Raw genomic sequence first — 19395 nt, forward strand, 5'->3', positions numbered from 1 at the left:
TGGAAGTTTGGGAAACGCTCGAATGACGCTCAATGGACACCAAACGACGTTCGTTTCACTTTGGTTACTTGCTGTGTGCGCTAGGGGATTGTTCAGTGGGCGTTGACAGGTTGCCAGTGAGTCGTTCACTGCAAAGCAAACAATTAAGTAACAAACAAGTAAAGCTACAGTTACGACTGACTAACGATAGGCAAATGCGTGCAATGCTCGGCGAACCTTAGTAAAACGTTCCACGGATGTTCTTGAACGTTCTGCAGCGTTTAAAATTAAACGTTGATGAACGCTGGTCTCGGTGAGAACTTTTGTGCATGTTCAAAACTTTTTTTCCGGACCGGTGTTCTCCGCCAATTCCCAGCGATCATTGACGTTCACTGGCGTGGAAACAACGCTACTCTGGGGCTATCCCGGCGACCATGGCCGACTACCAACGTTTCCTCAAACGCTATAGGACGCTGGGCAGAACGTCATGGTGTGACGGGCCCATAAGGTACATGTTTCTTCAAGGCTGCAAGAGTGTCCTGATAAACCCACTAGAGAAAAAGCAGGGCATTGTTTAAAGACATGTTTATGGCATTTGAGGGTATCATCTTGTGGTAAAAGGCGTTATCTCCTCCCAGTGTTGAGGAGTATCTGCTTAAGAACAGAAGGGAAACATGCTAAGGTCAGGATGGAGACATCGCTTCCCAGTGTTCAGGAGTATCAGCTTGAGGTCGGCAGGGGGGCATCGCCTCCCAGGTGTCACTGGGTCACACTTCAAGACACGCACGCAGCTCACAAAGAGAACAATTCAGAGTAACAGAAACAAACGCATGATCAAAAATTCTAACAGGAACTATAGTAGTAATGATATACTTTTATCATGATACCTAACATAGTAATGAATTCCTTCACAAGCATGTAGAGGGGAAAAGTTTTCAACTTCAAGATAACGCAGGACCATTGGGGAAAATGACCGTTAAAATTTAGGTAGTGAAAGAGACTAGTCTGTTAGAACCTAGATCAAGTCAAAGTAAATTACAATCTCATATTTATTATAGTTAGATACTGAAACATTACCTGTGTTATATCCCAGAAATGTTTTCAGTGTAACTGAATTTCCTTTGACATGGCTCATGATGTTGATGAGTTTCGACGTAAATGCACTTGCAGTACGTGAACCAGCTCTAAATATGTGCTTTTGGCATCACTTCAGAACATGCTCAGTACGGTTAACTTGCATTTTCTCTTTCCGGGTGAATACTGATTGTTTAGGATCAGGGTTCTTTTGCTCCGTTTATGAAATACACACATAAATTAATGTCAAGACCAACGTCCCCTCTAATTTTTTATGTGTCTGAGCAAACACACTAGGCCCGTGAGCGCCCCCTTTGACCACTGTGAGCAACATTAGATACATGCACTGTGGTCAGGTCAGTGTCATCCATTGAAGTTACGTGGCTCATTTAACGATTCAGATTACAGCATTTACATTCCCATCAGAACATTTCTAACAACAATTTTGTGTTTTTGCAATTTTACAATGAAAATGTGAACCAAAAAAAAAAAAACATTGCTAACTAAACCAAGGCAACTATGAACTATAAATATGAAATGTCGATTGCAACTTTGTTTCATTTTTTTTTTTTTTTACCCACAATGATATCCCTGTTTTCTTGGTGTAAAACTGAATTATTGCTTGCAGAATATCTTTAGCAATGCATGTTGAAAGCTGAACGATGCTCCCAAACAGTTTTAAGGTTAATGTTATGTTGCCTCCCATATTTAAAATACAGAAATAGCTTTTTGTACACTGTATTCTCTGTGCTTTCATCCTCGATCAGGCTGTACCAAGGTGGAATTTTAACATTGTACACCATCTCATCCTGTACTTTCTACTTTGGTTTCACACCAGACCTTTTTTACTCAAAAAAGAAAAAATCTCGTCCAGTTTCACCACTTTTCCTTCTATTATTCACATGCCCCGACATTCATTAAAGCAACAGCACTTGTTTTTTTTACTTTTACCATTATTATCGAGAGTAAACACAAGCACCATGTCTAACTCTCTTTGCTCTCCGTTGCCCAGACTGTGTGGGTGAATGGTGTTTGTAATTATATGTAAGTAAGTGTAAGTGTATAATTTTAAGAGCTGAAGGGGGGCGGAGTCAGGTAAACTAGCAGGAGACCGTGTGCTTTGTGTTTAAAAAAAAAAAAAAAAAAAAAAAAGCTGTGGTTCATTGCACTGGATTGTTTTTCATGTGTGCTGAGAATATCTACGTAATTCTACTTGTAACAAATTTTACGTGCGTGAGTTTTCGTGCTTCACTGTGCAGATTTGCGAGTGCGATGGCGCGCTGGCGTGATTGCGCCCGTCAAATCACAGTGACTGCAGTATATTTAGCAGTGTCTCCAGATGACTACAGTTCAATTGGGGTATTGTGTCCATATCTATAGCCGATAAATAACTGGATTAGCCAACATTTTCTTCAACTAAACCGCAACAAAACTGAAAGAGTTTTTGGCAATACAGAAAGGAGAATTGCTGTTAGTAAACACCTACAATCACTATCTTTTAAAACCAAAGACCAAGTCCGAAACCTTGGTGTTCTAATGGATTCCGTCATATCAAATCAATCACAAAAACAGCCTTTAACCATCTGATGAACGTATCCTGGGTGAAGGACTGTATGTGTCAAGCAGACCAGGTAAAGCTCATCCATATTTTTATCTCAAGCAGACTTGACTATTGTAAATGGTCTTCTGACTGGATTCCCAAAAAAGAGGATTAAACAGCTGCAATTCATTCAGAATGCTGCAGCACGAATTCTGAACAGAACAAAGAGGTCAGAGCATATAACTCCAATTTGAAAGTCCAAACCAAATAATGCTTTGAGATTCGATAGATTACATAAATTAGAGTATCTGGATGTCCTCAAAAATATGAAGAAGAATAGAAAACTGGTAATGGAGGTTATCAAGTGGCCGACACCAAAACTGAGGGATCTTAAAGAATTTATGGCATATACTTGCTGTTTAGTACTGAACATGTGACGACAAGCTCCCAACTTCTTCGTATCTTTGGGTTATGGTTTTAGGACAGCAAGATGTTAATATAAGCATATATTATCTTGTCGAGAAAAATAACATCTGAAATCTTCTAAACACAAGTAGAAAATGTTTTGTGAATGAAACCAAGGAAGAACGTTTTGGCCATATTTCAAAACAGTAGGTTTAGGGCTTGCACAACAATGCTCATCACAAGAACACCATGTTAAAGGGGAACATGATGGTGGCGACATCATGCTTTTTGTTGTTGTTGTTTTCAGCCTGAACTGGGGCCTTGTCTAAAATGGAGGTGATTATGAACAGTTCCTACGACCAGTCAGTGTTAGCGCAAAACCTTCAGGGTTCTGTTAGAAAAAAATTTCAGGAAAAGCGTACTACATAGAACAGCTCAACTTTATTTTGGGTTCTTAAGAGGCTGTTTAAATAGTGGCAGGTGTGTGCTAACTAGTATTATCCTGAGTTGGGAGTTATTTTAATGATTGCAAAAATGTGACATTTGAATAGGGGCATGTAGATGTTTTGTGTACCATAAATTCTCAATGAATATTGCCTTGAAATTCAACTACAAACACTGTCTTGTCATACTTACTTTAATCTTTTTTATAGGGTAAATTACGTCTTGAGATGGAGATGGAGCGGTTACGTCAAATCCATTCCAAAGATATAGAGAGCAAAGATGATGAGGTTGAGGAAATCAGACAGTCATGTAGCAAGAAGGTAAGGTGGTTCATTGTCTTTTTTTCAAATGTTCTTTTTAATCTGTCTAAGGCCCGTAGCTCAGTGGTTAGAGCACTGGTTTGGTAAACCAGGGGTTGTGGGTTCATATCCCACTGGGCCTCCACTCCCTGAGAAGGGTTGCATCAGGAAGGGCATCCGGCATAAAATTGTGCCAAACATATATATGCGTTCATCTGAGATGACACGCTGTGGTGACCCCGAAAGGAACAAGCTAAAAGAAACACACACTTTTTAATCTGTCTGTCTGTCTGTCACGTACAAACACATATATATACATCCATTTTCTTAGCTGTATATCCTCACAAGGGTCACGGGTGTGCTCGAGTGTATCACAGCTGTCATCGTGTAAGAGGCAGACTTAACCCTGAACTGGTTGCCAGCCAATCACAGGGCACATAGAGACAAACAGCCACACTTACAATCACACCTAGGGGCAATTTAGAGTGTCCAATTAATGTGTATGTTTTTTGGCTGTGGGAGTAAACCGGGGTGCCCGGAGAAACCCCAGGCAGGCGTGAGGAGAACATGCAGCAGCTTTATAGCATTGGCCTCACAGTTCTGAGGACCCGGGTTCAATCCCGACCCAGCCTGTGTGGAGTTTGCATGTTCTCCCCGTGCCTGCGTGGGGTTTCTCCGCGCACTCTGGTTTACTCCCACATCCCATAAACATGCAACATTAAATGGACATTCTAAATTGCCCCCTGCTGTGATTGTGATTGCGCCTGTTCTCTGTCTGCATTTGCCCTGAGATTGACTTCAGGGTGTACCCTGCCTCCTGCCGATGACAGCTGGGATCGTTGTAAGGATAAGCTGCTCAGAAAATTGATGGAATGATATGTAAACGTATTATCTAATTATTTATTTTTTATACAGCACTTGTTTACACTGACGGCAGAAATCTTGTGAACTTTCACACATGATGACATCAAAAAATGTTTGAATTTCTTTTCTTTCTTTAGTTAAAACAAATTGAAGTTCAGCTTGAGGAAGAGTATGATGAGAAACAGAAGGTGCTGAAAGAGAAAAGAGACATTGAGTCGAAGCTTCTATCTGCCCAGGACAAGGTACAGGTTAATCTGTCAGTATGACGAGTCGATAAATTGATTCATAATGTAACAGAAATTGAATGTTTAGGTTTTATAGAATGTTTGTTTGACTATAATAAGCATATAAACAACACTACAACAGAAGCTCTGCTTATCTTTTTTGCTTTAACATGTTTGTATTTCCACATCATCTGGCCATGACTTGGAAATGGCAGGTCTTTGCGCAGCCCAGTGATGGGTGCGGTACTATTTGTGTTCTGAATAGGTTATTATTGACACCTTTTGGGAAATAGTGTGCTCACAGAAAGATGTACATAGTTTTATTCAATTACACGCAAAGAGAATATACCATCTGATATATTCATTCTTAGGCAATTACAGCATAAATGACATTAACTTCTACTTTTACCAGTTCTATATTAATTTGTGCTGAAGCTATTTACCCCTCCTTGAGCCGTCACCTTATCGTGGTGGAGGGGTTTGTGTGTCCCAATGATCCCTGGGGTTTCATGCCACTGGTAAGGTCACCCATGACAAAAGGGTCCTAGGTGAGGGACCAGACAAAGTACGACTCCAAAACCCCCAATGACGAATACAAAAATTGGATCCTGGTTTCCCTTGCCCGTACACGGGTCACCCAGGCCCCCGTCTTGAGGCAGGCCTGGTGGTGGGCTTGAAGGTGAGCACCTGGTGGCCGGGCCTGCACTCATCGGGTGTTCGGCACAAACCGAAAGGGTAACATGGTTCCCCCTTCCCATGGACTCACCTGTGAGAGGGGCCATAGGGGTCAGGTGCGATTTGAGCTGGGAGGTGGCCAAAGGCGGGGATCTTGGTGATCTAATCCCTGGCTACAGAAACAAGCTCTAGGGACATGGAATATCACCTCTTTGGCAGGGAAGAACCCCGAGTTTGTGCGTGAGGTCAAAAAGTTCCAACTAGGTATAGTCGTACTCGCCTCTACGCATCGCTTGGCCTCTGGTACCACTCCTCTTGAGAGGGGTTGGACTCTGTGTTGCCCACAGTGAGAGACACCGAGCAGGTGTGGGTATACTCATTGCCCCCCGACTCAGGGCCTGCATGTTGAGGTTTACACCGGTGGATGAGAGAGTAGCCTCCCTCCGCCTTCAGGTGGGGGGAAGGGTCTTGACTTTTTGTGCTTATGCTCCAAACAGCAGTTCAGAGTACCAACCCTTTTTGGAGTGCTAGAGATCACTCCCTCTGGGAACTCCATCATTCTGCTGGTGGACCTCAATACTAACGTGGGCAATGACAGTGAGACTGGAAGGGCGTGATTGGGAAGAATGCCCCCCCCCTGTTCAGAAGCCGAGTGGTGTTCTATTGTTGGACTTTTGTGCTCATCACAGATTGTCCATAACGAACACCATGTTTATGCATAGGGGTGTCCACATGTGCGCACCTGGCACCAGGACACCCTAGGCCGCAGTTCGATGATACACTTTGTAGTTGTGTCATCGGACTTGTGACCGCATGTCTTGGACACTCGGGTGAAGAGAGGGGTGGAGTTGTCAACTGATCATCTCTGGGGTTGAGGTCACCAAGGTGGTTAAAAAGCTCCTTCGTGGCAGGGCCCCGGGGTTGGATGAGATTTGCCCGGAGTTCCGAAAGTCTCTCGATATTGTGGGGCTGTCCTGCTTGACACGCCTCTGCAACATCGCGTGGACATCGGGGACGGTGCCTCTGGATTGGCAGACTGGGGTCGTGGTCCCCCTTTGCATGTAGGGGGCCCGGAGAGTGTGTTCCAACTATAGGTGGATCACACTCCTCGGCCTCCCTGGTAATGTCTATTGAGGGGTGCTGGTGAGGTGGGTCCATCGGGAAGTCGAATCTCAGATTCAGGAGGAGCAATGTTTTTTTTCTTCCTGGCCGTGGAACAGTGGACCAGCTCTACAACCTCGGCAGGATCCTCGAGGATGCATGGGAGTTTGCCCAACCAGTCTACATGTTTTGTGGACTTGGAGAAGGCGTTCGACTGTGTCCCTCGGGGGGCCTTGTGGGGGGGTTCTTCGGGAGTATGAGGTACCATGCCCCCGATACGGGCTGTCCGAGTTTAGTTTGCATTGCCGGCAATAAGTCGAACTTATTTCCGGTGAGAGTTGGACCGATTTTGTTCACAACTTTCATGGACGGAATTTCTAGGCGTAGCCGAGGCGTAGAATGTGTCCGGTTTGGTGGCCTCAGCATCGCATCTCTACTCTTTGCAGATGATGTGGTTCTGCTGGCTTCACCAAGCCGTGATCTCCCAACGGTCACTGGAGTGGTGTGCAGCAGAGTGTGAAGCGGCTGGGATGAGAATCAGCATCTCCAAATGTGAAAACATGGTCCTCAGTCAGAAAAGGGTCTTGTTGACGAGTGAGAGAAGAATTGGAGCGGGAGATCGACAGACTGATCGGTGCAGCGTCTGCAGTGATGCAGATTTTGTATCGGTCCGTTGTGGTAAAGAGGGAGCTCAGTGGAAAGGCCAAGCTCTCAATTTACCAGTCGATCTATGTTCCTACCCTCACCTGTGGGCACGAGCTGTAGGTCATGACCGAAAGAACAAGATCTCGGATACAAGCGGCCGAAATGAGTTTCCTCCGTAGGGTGTCCGGACTCTCCCTTAGAGATAGGGTGAGAAGCTCGGTCATCTGGGAGTGGCTTAGTGTCGAGCCACTGCTCCTCAGCATTGAGAGAAGCCAGGTAAGGTGGCTGGGGCATCTGCTCCGGATTTGTCCCGGACGCCTCCCTGGTGAGGTGTTCCGGGCATGTCCCACCAGAAAGAAACCCCGGGGACGACCCAGGACACGTTGGAGATACTGTGTCTCACGACTGGCCTGGGAACGCCTCGGGATCCTTCCAGAAGCTGGAAGAAGTGGCCGGGGAAAGGGAAGTTTGGGTATTCCTGCTGGATGGATGGATGGATGGATAGATGGATCTATTTATTTGACACCACAACTTGTGAACCAAGAAAAAAAACAAAAGAATGTTGTAACCTTTAAATACTCACAGTGTTATTTCCACCTCCAGGTGAGAAGTGGTGACAGTGAAACTGAGAGACGTCTGAGGAAAGACCTGAAGAGGACGAAGACTTTGCTGGTCGATGCTCAGATCATGTTAGACCACTTAAAGAACAATGCACCAAGCAAGCGGGAGATCGCTCAGCTAAAGAACCAGGTAGTCTGGTGTACATTGCAGTTGAACTTTGTTGTTATTTTACTATCCTATTCTATTCTGTCTTACGTCTAGCTGGAAGAGTCTGAATTCACTTGTGCAGCTGCAGTTAAATCCCGTAAATCCATGGAGGAGGAGATTGAAGATTTGCATCTTCAAATGGAAGACATCTCCAAAACGAAACAGGCAGTCAGTATTCTTCTTTTTTCACACCTCACCTTTTACGCATCTGTTTTTCAGTGTAACACCCCCACCACAGTCGGCAGTGTATAATGTAATTATGGTATGCCATTCATTATTGGGTGGAAACAAGAAAAGCTATCATAGCATTTGGGATGAATAAACAGTGTTGATTTCATGGAAATTTCATGGAGATTATAGTTAGGCGTTTCAGGAGGGAGAAGCACTCCACCGTAAATACTGTGCATAGTGAGGGTGGAGCACAGCTGACCTCGGCTCTGGACGTTGTGAGTCGGTGGGGAGAGTACTTTGAAGACTTTCTGTCTTCCACTGACACGCCTTTCCATGGGTAGGCAAAGAATGGGTTCCCTGAGGCGGGCTCACCTATCTCTGGGGTTGAGGTCACCGATGTGGATAAAAAACTCTTCGCTCACAAGGCCCTTGGAGTTGAATGAGATTCCTAAAGGATCTGGATGTTGTGGGGTTGTCCTGGTTGACACACCTCTGCAACATCGCATGGACATCAGGGACAGTGCCTCTGAATTTGCAGACTGGTTGTCCCCTTTTCAAGAAGTGGCACTGGAGCGTATGTTCCAACTACAGGGGGATCACACTCCTCAGTCTCCCTTATAAGGTCTATTCAGGGGTGCTGGAAAGGCGGGTACGGAGGGAAGTCGAATCTCAGCTTTAGGAGCAGAAATGTGGTTTTCATCATGGCTGTGGACCAGTGGACCAGCTCTACACTCTCAGCAGGGTCTTTAAGGGTGCATGGGAGTTCGCCCAACCCGTCTAGGTGTTTTGTGGACTCGTAGAAGGCTTTTGACCATGTCCGTTGAGGAGTCCAATAGGGGGTCCTTTGGGACACAGCAGTGAAAACACCAGTGAGATCTTTAATCAGATCTTCTCTTAAACACCTTGCCCTGTCCACGTGTTCAGTCGTCCGTAGCTTCAATGCTAAAATGTTAAATATTATGGACACTATTGCTCCCATTTAGGTGGAAGTTATCTCTGGAAGGAAGACGTCTCCATGGCGAAATTCTAAACTGGCGAAAAATGGAAAAGTCTCAATGCTGATCGCAGATGGAGGAAAACAAATCTTCAGGTTCATTATGATCTCTATAAAGAAGAACATAACTCTTATAATTTACACCTGAGAAATGCAAGGAAGTCCTACTTCTGTGATACCACCAAAAACCTAATGCTGGAGTCTTATTTGCTACAATTGACATGCTAACAAACCACTGTGGCAAGTGAACTTCATTCCACCAAGGCCTGCAATGACTTTTCCAAATTCTTCACAGACGAAAGCCAAAATATTCGACAAGCACGATCCCGGACACAAGCGGCCGAAATGAGTTTCCTCCACAGGGTGTCTGGGCTCTCCCTTATAGATAGGGTGAGAAGCTCGGTCATTCGGGAGGGTCTCAGATTTGAACCCCTGCTCCTCCGCATTGAGAGGAGCCAGATGACTTCACTGGGCCATCTGATTCTGCTGTCTCCCGGACACTTCCCTGGTAAAGTGTTCTGGGTACATCTCACCAGAAAGAGATCCCAGGGACAACCCACGATGCACCGGAGAGACTACTTCTCTTGGCTTGCCGGGATAAAGTAGCAGGGGAAAGGAAAGTCTGGGTATAACCTGCTAAAGCTACTGCCCCCGCCACTTGACCCGAACAAACGACTGACACCCAAAATCTTTACACCAGTACACTAGTAAATAGTGTGTGGATGCAGCCTTATAGGGGCACAAGCAAGAGTAATATGTAGGCCAGTCCCAAGCCCGGACACATGCAGAGGGTTGCGTCAGGAAGGGAATCCGGCGTAAACAAATTTGAGCATTCATCTAAAGAATACCATTATGGATCGGACGTGGCCCAGTGTGATGGTCTGAGTGTTCCCGGTGCTGAAAAGTCTTCCTGTGATTAACGCGCATGCGCGTGTATTAATGCGCATGCGCATATATTTTGTAAACTTCCGGCCAGTCTGAAATATCCCCATCCATGCTTCAACGTGTGCCATTTGAAAACTTGTCGCAGAGTGTTCATGTTCACTATTGTTATGTGTGTGAAATGTTTCGAAACTACACTGTTTGGAACACTAACTACACAGACGTCTTCTGCCTTTCATTTTTGAACCGCCTGGAACTTTTGCTAACTTGGAATACCTGCTGGGATGAACATTTGGTTGTTTGGGAACACTCGTTCAACACTGGTGACTATTCGCTGTTTTTGAACGCCTATTTTGTGTTAGCTATTTTATCGTGTTTGTGTTGCGTTGATGTGTGTGATATAAAATTGTCAGAAACGCAATACAACTGCCTTGTTGGATTTTGCTGGCTTGAACAAAGGGGAATTTAGTCTAAATTCACATGTAACACGATGGACCTCTCAGAAAGACAAACACAGTGAACGTACGTATATGTGTATATCTTTTTATCAATTTTTGTTTTAAGATTAGGTTAGGGTTAGGATATAATATATGTTAGCTCCATCTATGGAGAAGAAAGAGGAGGAGAATGAGAGCGGGTGATTTCCCAGTAAGCGTTGGCTACGTACCCAGAGTTCCCCTGTTAGTAATGCATGCGCATTAATCACAAGGAGACTTTTCAGCACGGAGGACCGCTCAGACCGTCACACCAGGTTAACAACACCTGCCCCCAGTACCGTTAACCTGCAGGGCGTCGATGGAAATTCAGCTACTGTGGGTCGAAGGCTAAGAAGAGGAGGAAAGTGGATACGTTGGGAGAAGAAGAAGATGGATGCACAGGGCCTACAACTGAGTGAAGGGACTTTGAATGTTAGGACTATGACAGGAAAAGCAAAGGAGCTCGTTGACATGATGATTCGGAGAAAGGTTGATCTATTGTACATCCAAGAGAGCAGGTGGAAAGGTAGTAAGGCTAGAAGATTAGGAGCAGGGTTTAAATTATTTTACCATGGAGTAGATGGGAAGAGGAATGGAGTAGAGTTTATTTTAAAGGTAAAGCTGGCTATGAATGTCTTGGAGGTGAAAAGAATATCAGATCGAGTGATGAGGCTGAAACTCGAAATTGAGGATGTTATGCATAATGTGATTAGTGGCTATGCCCCACAGGTACGATGTGTCCTAGATTTGAAGGAGAAATTCTGGAAGGAACTAAAAGTAGTGCTAACCATCGCAGACAGAGACAGAGTTGTGATTGGTGCAGATTGTAATGGATATGTTGGTGAAGGAAACGGGGGCAATGAAAGGGTAAGTACAGCATCCAGGAAAGTAACTTTGAGGGACATATGGTGGTCGACTTTGCAAAAAGGATGGAAATGGTAGTAGTGAACACATTCTTTTTTACAGAAGAGGCAGGAACATGAGGTGAGCGACAAGAGCTGAGGTAGAGCGTGCAGGTGGATTACATTTCGTGCAGATGATGTTACTGACTGTAAGGTAGTGATGGGGGAGAGTGTAGCTTGACAGCATAGGATGGTGGTGTGTAGGGTTACTCTGGTGGTGGGTAGGAAGATTAAGAAGACAAAGGTAGAGCAGAGAACCGTGTGCTGGAAGCTGAGAAAGGAAAAATGTTGTGCAGCCTTTCAAAATGAGGTGAACAGGAGGAGCTTCCGGAAGACTGGACTACTACAGCTGAGGTGATCAGAGAGACAGGCAGGAGACTACTAGGTGTGTCTTCTGGTAGGAAAGGGGAGAAGGAGACTTGGTGGTGGAACCCCAAATTACAGGAAGTCATACAAGCAAAGAGGTTTGCGAAGAAGTGGGACACTGAGAGGACTGAGGAGAGACGATAGAAATACATTGAGATGCGACATAGGGCAAAGGTGGAGGTGGCAAAGGTTAAACAAGAGGCATATGATGACATGTACACCAGGTTGGACACAAAAGAAGGAGAAAAGGATCTCTCCAGGTTGGCCAGACAGAGGGATAGAGATGGGAAGGATATGCAGCAGGTAAGACTGATTAAGGATAGAGATGGAAATGTGTTTACTACTGCCAGTGGTGTCCTAAATAGATAGAAAGAATACTTTGAGAAGTTGATGAATGAAGAAAATGAGAGAGAAGAGTAGAAGAGGCAAGTGTGATTGACCAGGAAGTGAAAATGATGAGTGAGGGGGAAGTTAGAAAGGCACTGAAGAGGATGAAAAATGAAAAGGCAGTTGGTCCTGATGACATACCGGTGGAGGTATGGAAGCAATTTGGAGAGATGGCTGTGGAGTTTTTGACCAACTTATTCAACAGAATACTAGCGGGCGAAAAGATGCCTGAAGAATGGAGCAAAAGTGTTCTAGTTCCCATTTTTAAGAACAAAGGCGATGTTCAGAGCTGTGGGAATTATAGAGGAATAAAATTGATGAGCCACACAATGAAGTTATGGGAAAGTGTCATGGAGGCTAGACTCAGGACAGAAGTAAGTATCTGCGAGCAACTGTAAGAAAGAGTACTAAAGATGCATTATTTGCCTCTAGGATGCTTGTGGAAAAGTACAGACAAGGTCAGAAGGAGCTACATTGTGTCTTTGTGGATCTAGAGAAAGCCTATGACAGAGGACCAAGAGAGGAACTGTGGTAATGCATGTGTAAGTCTGGTGTGGCAGAGAAGTATGTTAAAATAGTCCAGAACATGTATGAGGGCCGTAGAACAGTGGTGAGGTATGCCGTAGGTGTGATACAAAAATTTAAAGTGGATGTGGGACTGCATCAGGTGTCAGCTCTGCGCCACTTCCTGTTTGCCGTGGTAATGGGTAGGCTGACAGATGAGGTTAGACTGGAATCCCCTTGAACCATGATGTTCGCAGATGATCTGCAGTGAAATCCGGGAGCAGCTGGAGGAACAATGAGAAAGATGAGCCGAGCACTATGTTATGTGTGTATTTTTATTCCTTATTCTTTATATTTTCCTTTCATACTTTTCAGTTATTATATGCGGATCTTTTGTGATGCGGTTTCTTTTCATACTTTTAAGTTATTAAGATGCAGATCTTTTGTGATGCGGAATTCTGTTAATGTTTTGAGGAGTACCTAAATAAGGACGAGAAAGACCGTCAACTTGGCTTCCTACCACTGCACCGCTGCTTGGGACAAGTACACAGACGCCTTCTGCCTTTCGTCTTTGGACATATCTGGAACATTCAACTTGGAATATTCACTTGGAAGGAACATTGGCCTGTTTGGGAACATTCGTTTTACTTCGGTGACTATTCGTTGTTTGGCTTGAGTACTTGGTCTTTGAACTTTTATTTTGTGTTAGTTGTTGTTTCGTGATTGTGTTGTATTGTGTGATTAAATTGCAATACAACTGCTTTATCACATTTTTCTTGTTTTAGCAAAGGGGATTTTAGTTTAAACTCACAAGTAACAATTGGAAAGGAAAGAGAGAGGAGAGAATAGCTGAAGTAAAACTGAATATATCTGCGTGAATGAGAGAGGTGAATGGGGAAGAGTGAGGCTCCAAGGAGAAGAGATAGTGACGTTGGACGACTTTAAATACTCTGAGTCAATAATCCAGAGCAAGGGTGAGTGTGGTAGGGAAGTGAAGAAATGGGCCCAAGCACGTTGGAACAGCTGGCGGAAGGTGTCTGGTGTGTTATGTGACAGAAGAGTCTCTGCTAGGACGAAGGGCAAAGTTTACAAAACAGTGGTGAGGCCGGCCATGATGTACGGATTAGAGATGGTGGCACTGAAGAGACAACAGGAAGCAGAGGGCAGAAATCAGGATGTTGAAGTGCTCGCTAGGAATGAGCAGGTTGGATAGCTTTAGAAATGAGCTCATTAGAGGGGCAGTCAAATTTGGATGTTTTGGAGACAAGGTTTGAGAGAACCGACTTCGATTGTTTGGACATGTCCAGAGTTAGGAGAGTGAGTATATTGGTAGAAGAGTGCTGAAGATGGAGCTGCCGGGCAAAAGAGCAAAAGTAAGTCCAAAAAGAAGGTTGATGGATGTTGTGAGGGAAGCCATGAGGGTGGTTGGTGTTTGAGAGGAAGATGCAGGAGATACGTTCACATGAAAAAGGATGACACGCTGTGGCGACCCCTAATGGGACAAGCCAAAAGGAAAAGAGGAAGAAGATTTAGGTAATTTGTTGTTGCGTTTTGTATATCTTCCCAAGAATCTTAATGACGTGAATTTTTGGTGGTGTTTTTTAAGTACGTTTACTTGGTCATATAGCAATGGCAGTGCAGATTTCATGTTAACCTGGGGGGGAGGTTAATGTAAACACTGGTAAGACTGAATGAAGCAAACTCAGACAGCAAATATTTACAATTCACTTACAATTACTTACTTACAATTCAAAAACAGCATCTCAAAGTCTAGGCTGAAGTGTATACTGAGCTCTGTAACATCAGTACACAATTTTGCGTTGATGTAAAAGCCTATTCCACCACCTTTATTACCTCATTCTGATTTTAAACTTTTTTTAGGTTCAGAGTTATGTTTAGGCATGTGTCAGCATCCTATGTATGCAACTTCTTCGCAACTTCGATCTGCAAATCAAGTTATTAGTCTTTTCAACTTTGATACCTTATCTTTGATTGAACCTTCAACTATCTGAATATCTTGTTATTCAGCCTCGATTGTCTATGTAAAGTTAGAGGCCCCATTGCCTTTGGCATCTTACATCGACATTTTACTCACAAGTCAAGGGTTCAGAGTGACTTCTGTCATGCTCTGTACTCAGTGGAGGGCTGCGTATATGCAAAAGCCGTTATCAGCTCTCCTCACACAGTTTCCAAGGGTAAAAAGATGTGATATCAAACTTAACTCAAATTACTTTATTTAAGTGTTGAGCTATTTATGAGGCATATCTTACTTTGTACTTCAATGATCTGTGTAGCTTTTCGTACTTAGAGCAACCTTTCTCTCATATCTGATAAACTCATGAGAGAACAACCTTTATTATCTGACATAGTCATGATAGTTGTACTTTATCTTTGTGTGTTCTGCACTCCAGTTGGAGGAACAGCTGAGTCGTCTGCAAAGAGAGAAGAATGACTTGCAGACAAGAATGGAGGAAGACCAAGAAGACTTAAATGAAATAATGAAGAAGCACAAGGCAGCTGTGGCTCAGGTCTGCTTCTCTTCATTTCACCTTCATTGCACAGCTGTTTAGATAGATAGATAGATAGATAGATAGATAGATAGATAGATAGATAGATAGATAGATAGATAGATAGATAGATAGATAGATAGATAGATAGATAGATAGATAGATAGATAGATAGATAGATAGATAGATAGATAGATAGATAGATAGATACTCACTGTACATATTCAAAGATATGATAGATTAATCTGAAACACCCATTGATGTCAGAAATTGACGATACAGTGCCATGAAAAAGTATTTGCCCGCTCCTGATTTATCTTTCTTTTTTTGCATGTCTATCACACACATTTCAAATAATCAAACCAATAATAATATCACTCAGAGACAACCCAAGGGAATACAAAATGCGGTTTTCAAATGGCAATTTATCAAGGAACAAAAAAAATCAAAATCTATCTCATCCTCTGTGAAAAAAGTTATTGCCCCCCCCCCAACACACATTTGGGAACGTTGAGTTCAATTTCACAACCCAAATCCAAACTTGATTACCACCATACTTGTTGAATCAATAAATCACTTAAATAGAATCTGTCACTGAACATAAAGTAGGCTCCAAGGTCTCAAGAACCAATGCATTGTGCCACGATCCAAAGAAATTCAAGAAAACTGAGGGAGAAAAAAGGGAAAGGGTTACAAAGGCATTTCCAAGGCTTTGGGGCTCCAGCAAAACACTGTCAAAACCATTATCCACAAATGGCGAAAACTCGGAACAAAGGCAAACCTTCCCAGGAGTGGACGACCAACTAATTACTCATAGAGTCTCGATGTCTCATCCTGGAAATCACAAAAGAACCTCGAACAACAACTAAACGCCTTGCTGGTCTCAGTTAAGGTAATTGTTCATGACTTTACCATAAAAAAGACACTGGCCAAATATCGCTTTCATGGGAGAGTTCCCAGGGAAAAAAACCCTGCTGTCAGTAAAGAATACAAAAGCTCGTCTCACATTTGCCCGAAAACATCTTGATGATCTTCAAGACTTTTGGAGAAACATTTTGTGGACTGACTGATCAAAAATTTAACTTTTTGGAAAAATGGCGCAGCATTTGATAAAAAGAACATTATGCTAACAGTGAAGCATGGGGGTGGTCTGGGCTGTTTTGCTGCCTCAGGACCAAGACAACTTACTGTGATTGGTGGAACAATGAATTCTTCTGTGTACCAGAAAATCCATAGAAGAAGCCCCAGCTATCAGTTCGTGCCCTCAAACTCAAGTGCTCTTGGATCATGCAGCATGACTACGCCTCTGAATGGGGGGGGGGGGAACCTATTATATATATATATATATATATATATATATATAAGAAGAACCCCCAGCTATCAGTTCGTGCCCTCAAACTCAAGTGCTCTTGGATCATGCAGCATGACTACGCCTCTGAATGGGGGGGGGGGGACCTATTATATATATATATATATATATATATACACACCAAGTCAAAGTCCGGATTTAAATCCAATTTACTAGAAAACCCTCCAGTATGGTGGTGTTGAAACAATTCTGCAAAGAAGAGTGTGACAAAATTCTTCCAAAGCGATTTGAAAGACTCATCACTAATTATCCCGCTATAAGCGTTTGATTTCAGTCATTTTTGCCAAGGGTTAGGCCCTTCGCTGACAGCCGGACACGCTGACCCACTCTGTAACCCGGTGCCGGCACCTTCTTACAGTCCGCCCCGGCCTTGTCGGAGCGTCCATTTCGCAGAAGCATCTTACGGATTCACTCCCAGGTTCGTTTACAGCGTCTCATCATGGCCATCGGAGATGGCACCGATGAGTTTGAGTCTATAGATGGGAAGAGAGAGGGTGAATAGCCGTGCATGACATGAAAAGGAAACATACTGGTGGATCCTGAGGGAAGGGAGTTGTGAGAGTATTTGACCCAGATTGATTGTTGGCTCCATGAGCTTGGGTCATGAGAAGCTAGACGTCAGAGCCACATTTCTCAGTCCTGGTTTAAATATTAAATATCTGGCCATTGGTTTCTGGGTGATGGCCCGACGAAAGACTCACGGTGGCACCTATGAGTGAACATAAGTCTTTTCCAGAACCAGGAGATGATTTGGGGGCCCCTGTCGGAAACCACATGGGTAGACCATGAAACCTGAATATTGTTCATCATGGGCCGTCTGCAGAGGGGAGTTAGGCAGCGTGTTGAAGTGTACCATTTTAGAAAATCGTACCAACACTGTCAGAACTCAGGTGTGGCCCCGCGATGACTGTAGCCCAGTCACAAAGTCAAGCGAGATTTGCGACCACGGGCGACATGGCAGGGTTAGCGGGCGTAATTCCCATGTGGGGCGCTACCGGGAGGGCTTGTTTACGGCGCAAGCAGGACAGGCGTTGACGTACTCCCTGACGTCTTTCTTAATATTCAGCCACCAAAAGTGTTGTTCTATCAACAACTGCGTTTTGGTCATGCCCAGGTGGCATACTGTGCAGTCAATTATTCGACCCCGTAGCTGAGGGACGACATACAGCTTGTCTTCGGGGCATCCTTCTGGACTACGCAAGTTCTTTAAAGCGTCTTTCACTCCTGTTTCTATTTGCCAGGTGAAAAATGATACGAAACATGTTTCAGGGAGGATGGGCACCAGTTCAGATTTAGCTTTCTCGCTACTTGCTCGAACTTGCGACAACGGATCGGGTTTGCCATTCTTAGATACCGGTCAGTAGGGCACCACAAATTGAAACCGTGTAAAGAAGAGGGCCCCCCTACCTTGCCAGGCATTAAGTCATTTGGTGGATTTAAGGTATCAGAGATTTTTGTGATCAGTAAAGACCACGAATGGAACCTAAGCTCCCTCCAACCAACGTCTCCTTTCCGTCAGCGCCATTTTGACTGCTAAAAGCTTCCAGTATCCAATGCCGTAAATTTGTCCCCCAGCGGTCAGTTTCTTGGATAAAAATGCACAGGGATGTAACCTCTCGTCTTTGGGACTCCTCTGTGAGATGACTACCCCTATTCTATTCCACAATGAATTGCCACTCGGGGTCCGGCAAGATGAGAATAGGGTCAGAGGCAAACCTGGCCTTGAGTTTGCGGAAGGCCGCCTGGCAACCTGGGTTCCAGGCGAAGGAACTGTTGGCCGAGGTGAGCGCATGTAACGGGGCCGCGAAGGCACTAAAGTTCTGAATGAATTTCTGATAAAATTTTATGAACCCTATAAATCTCTGCACCTCCTTGCGAGACGCGGGTCTGGGCCAACGGAGAACGGCCTCCACCTTGTGGGGATCCATGCGGATCACGCACTCTGCCAAGACGAACCCCACAAACGACATGGAGGGTTGATGGAACTCACATTTCTTTGCTTTGACATATAGATCATGACGCAGCAACTACTGTAGAACCGCTCAAACGTGCCCGACATGTTTTTTTTCGTCCGGAGAGAACATCAGGATGTTGTCTACATACACAAAGACACTCATGTTGAGCCTTTCACTTAACAAATTGGTGACAAAGTTTTGTAAAGGTCCAAATGTCCAAAAGGCATCACTAATTATTCGTAATGCCCGGTGGACGTGTTGAAAGCGGTCTTCCACTCGTCTCCTTCTCTTATCCACACCAGATTTTAGCCACATCTCAAGTCCAACTTGGTGAAGACTTTGACCCCCTTCAGGAGTTCAAAGGCTGTGGCAATGAGGGAGAGAGGATACCTGTTCCTAACGGTGATGCTGTTTTGTCCTTGATAGTCAATGTAGGGCCGTAGGGTTTTATTCTTTTTCTCCACAAACCCATCCTGCTGACGAGACGAGAATTAAGGAGAATGGCATCCGAACCCGAATCAATGAATGCTGTTGCGGTGCAAAGCTGTTCGCCTGAACTTAAGGTTACCCAAAGAAGTGCTTGGGCGGGGCTGTCTGGGATGTGGTTGAGACTCACAGTCATTGACACTCGGACTGAGGGTTCCACAGGTTCGATTGGGCAGTGAGCCACGGTGTGACCCGGCTGCCCGCAGTAGAAACAACTTCCCTCTCGCAGGCGTCATTGACGTTCTTCAGGTGACTGGCGGAGGCGCCCCAGCTGCATGGGCTCCTCCACATCGGCAGGCGCACGTTGAGGAGCGGTGGAGTTTGTTGCATGGACGGTAGATCCCCCACCGGGCCTTGTCCTGTTCCTGGTCCATGAGC

At 44.5% G+C, this 19395-nt stretch overlaps 1 protein-coding gene across 7 annotated transcripts in view; it reads left to right on the top strand.

Annotated features, from left to right (window-relative positions):
* myo18ab (myosin XVIIIA b) overlaps positions 1-19395 on the top strand; it is a 243461-nt gene that overhangs the window by 188326 nt on the left and 35740 nt on the right. For all 7 annotated transcript variants that reach the window (XM_061827954.1, XM_061827956.1, XM_061827957.1 and 4 more), the window contains 5 exons: positions 3652-3762; positions 4743-4847; positions 7854-8000; positions 8073-8186; positions 15112-15228. In XM_061827954.1, coding sequence (XP_061683938.1) covers positions 3652-3762; positions 4743-4847; positions 7854-8000; positions 8073-8186; positions 15112-15228 — 594 coding nt within the window. The remainder of the gene's footprint in view (positions 1-3651; positions 3763-4742; positions 4848-7853; positions 8001-8072; positions 8187-15111; positions 15229-19395) is intronic.

Source organism: Syngnathoides biaculeatus, chromosome 8, assembly GCF_019802595.1.
Source record: "Syngnathoides biaculeatus isolate LvHL_M chromosome 8, ASM1980259v1, whole genome shotgun sequence".
Classification (NCBI taxonomy): Eukaryota; Metazoa; Chordata; class Actinopteri; order Syngnathiformes; family Syngnathidae; genus Syngnathoides; species Syngnathoides biaculeatus.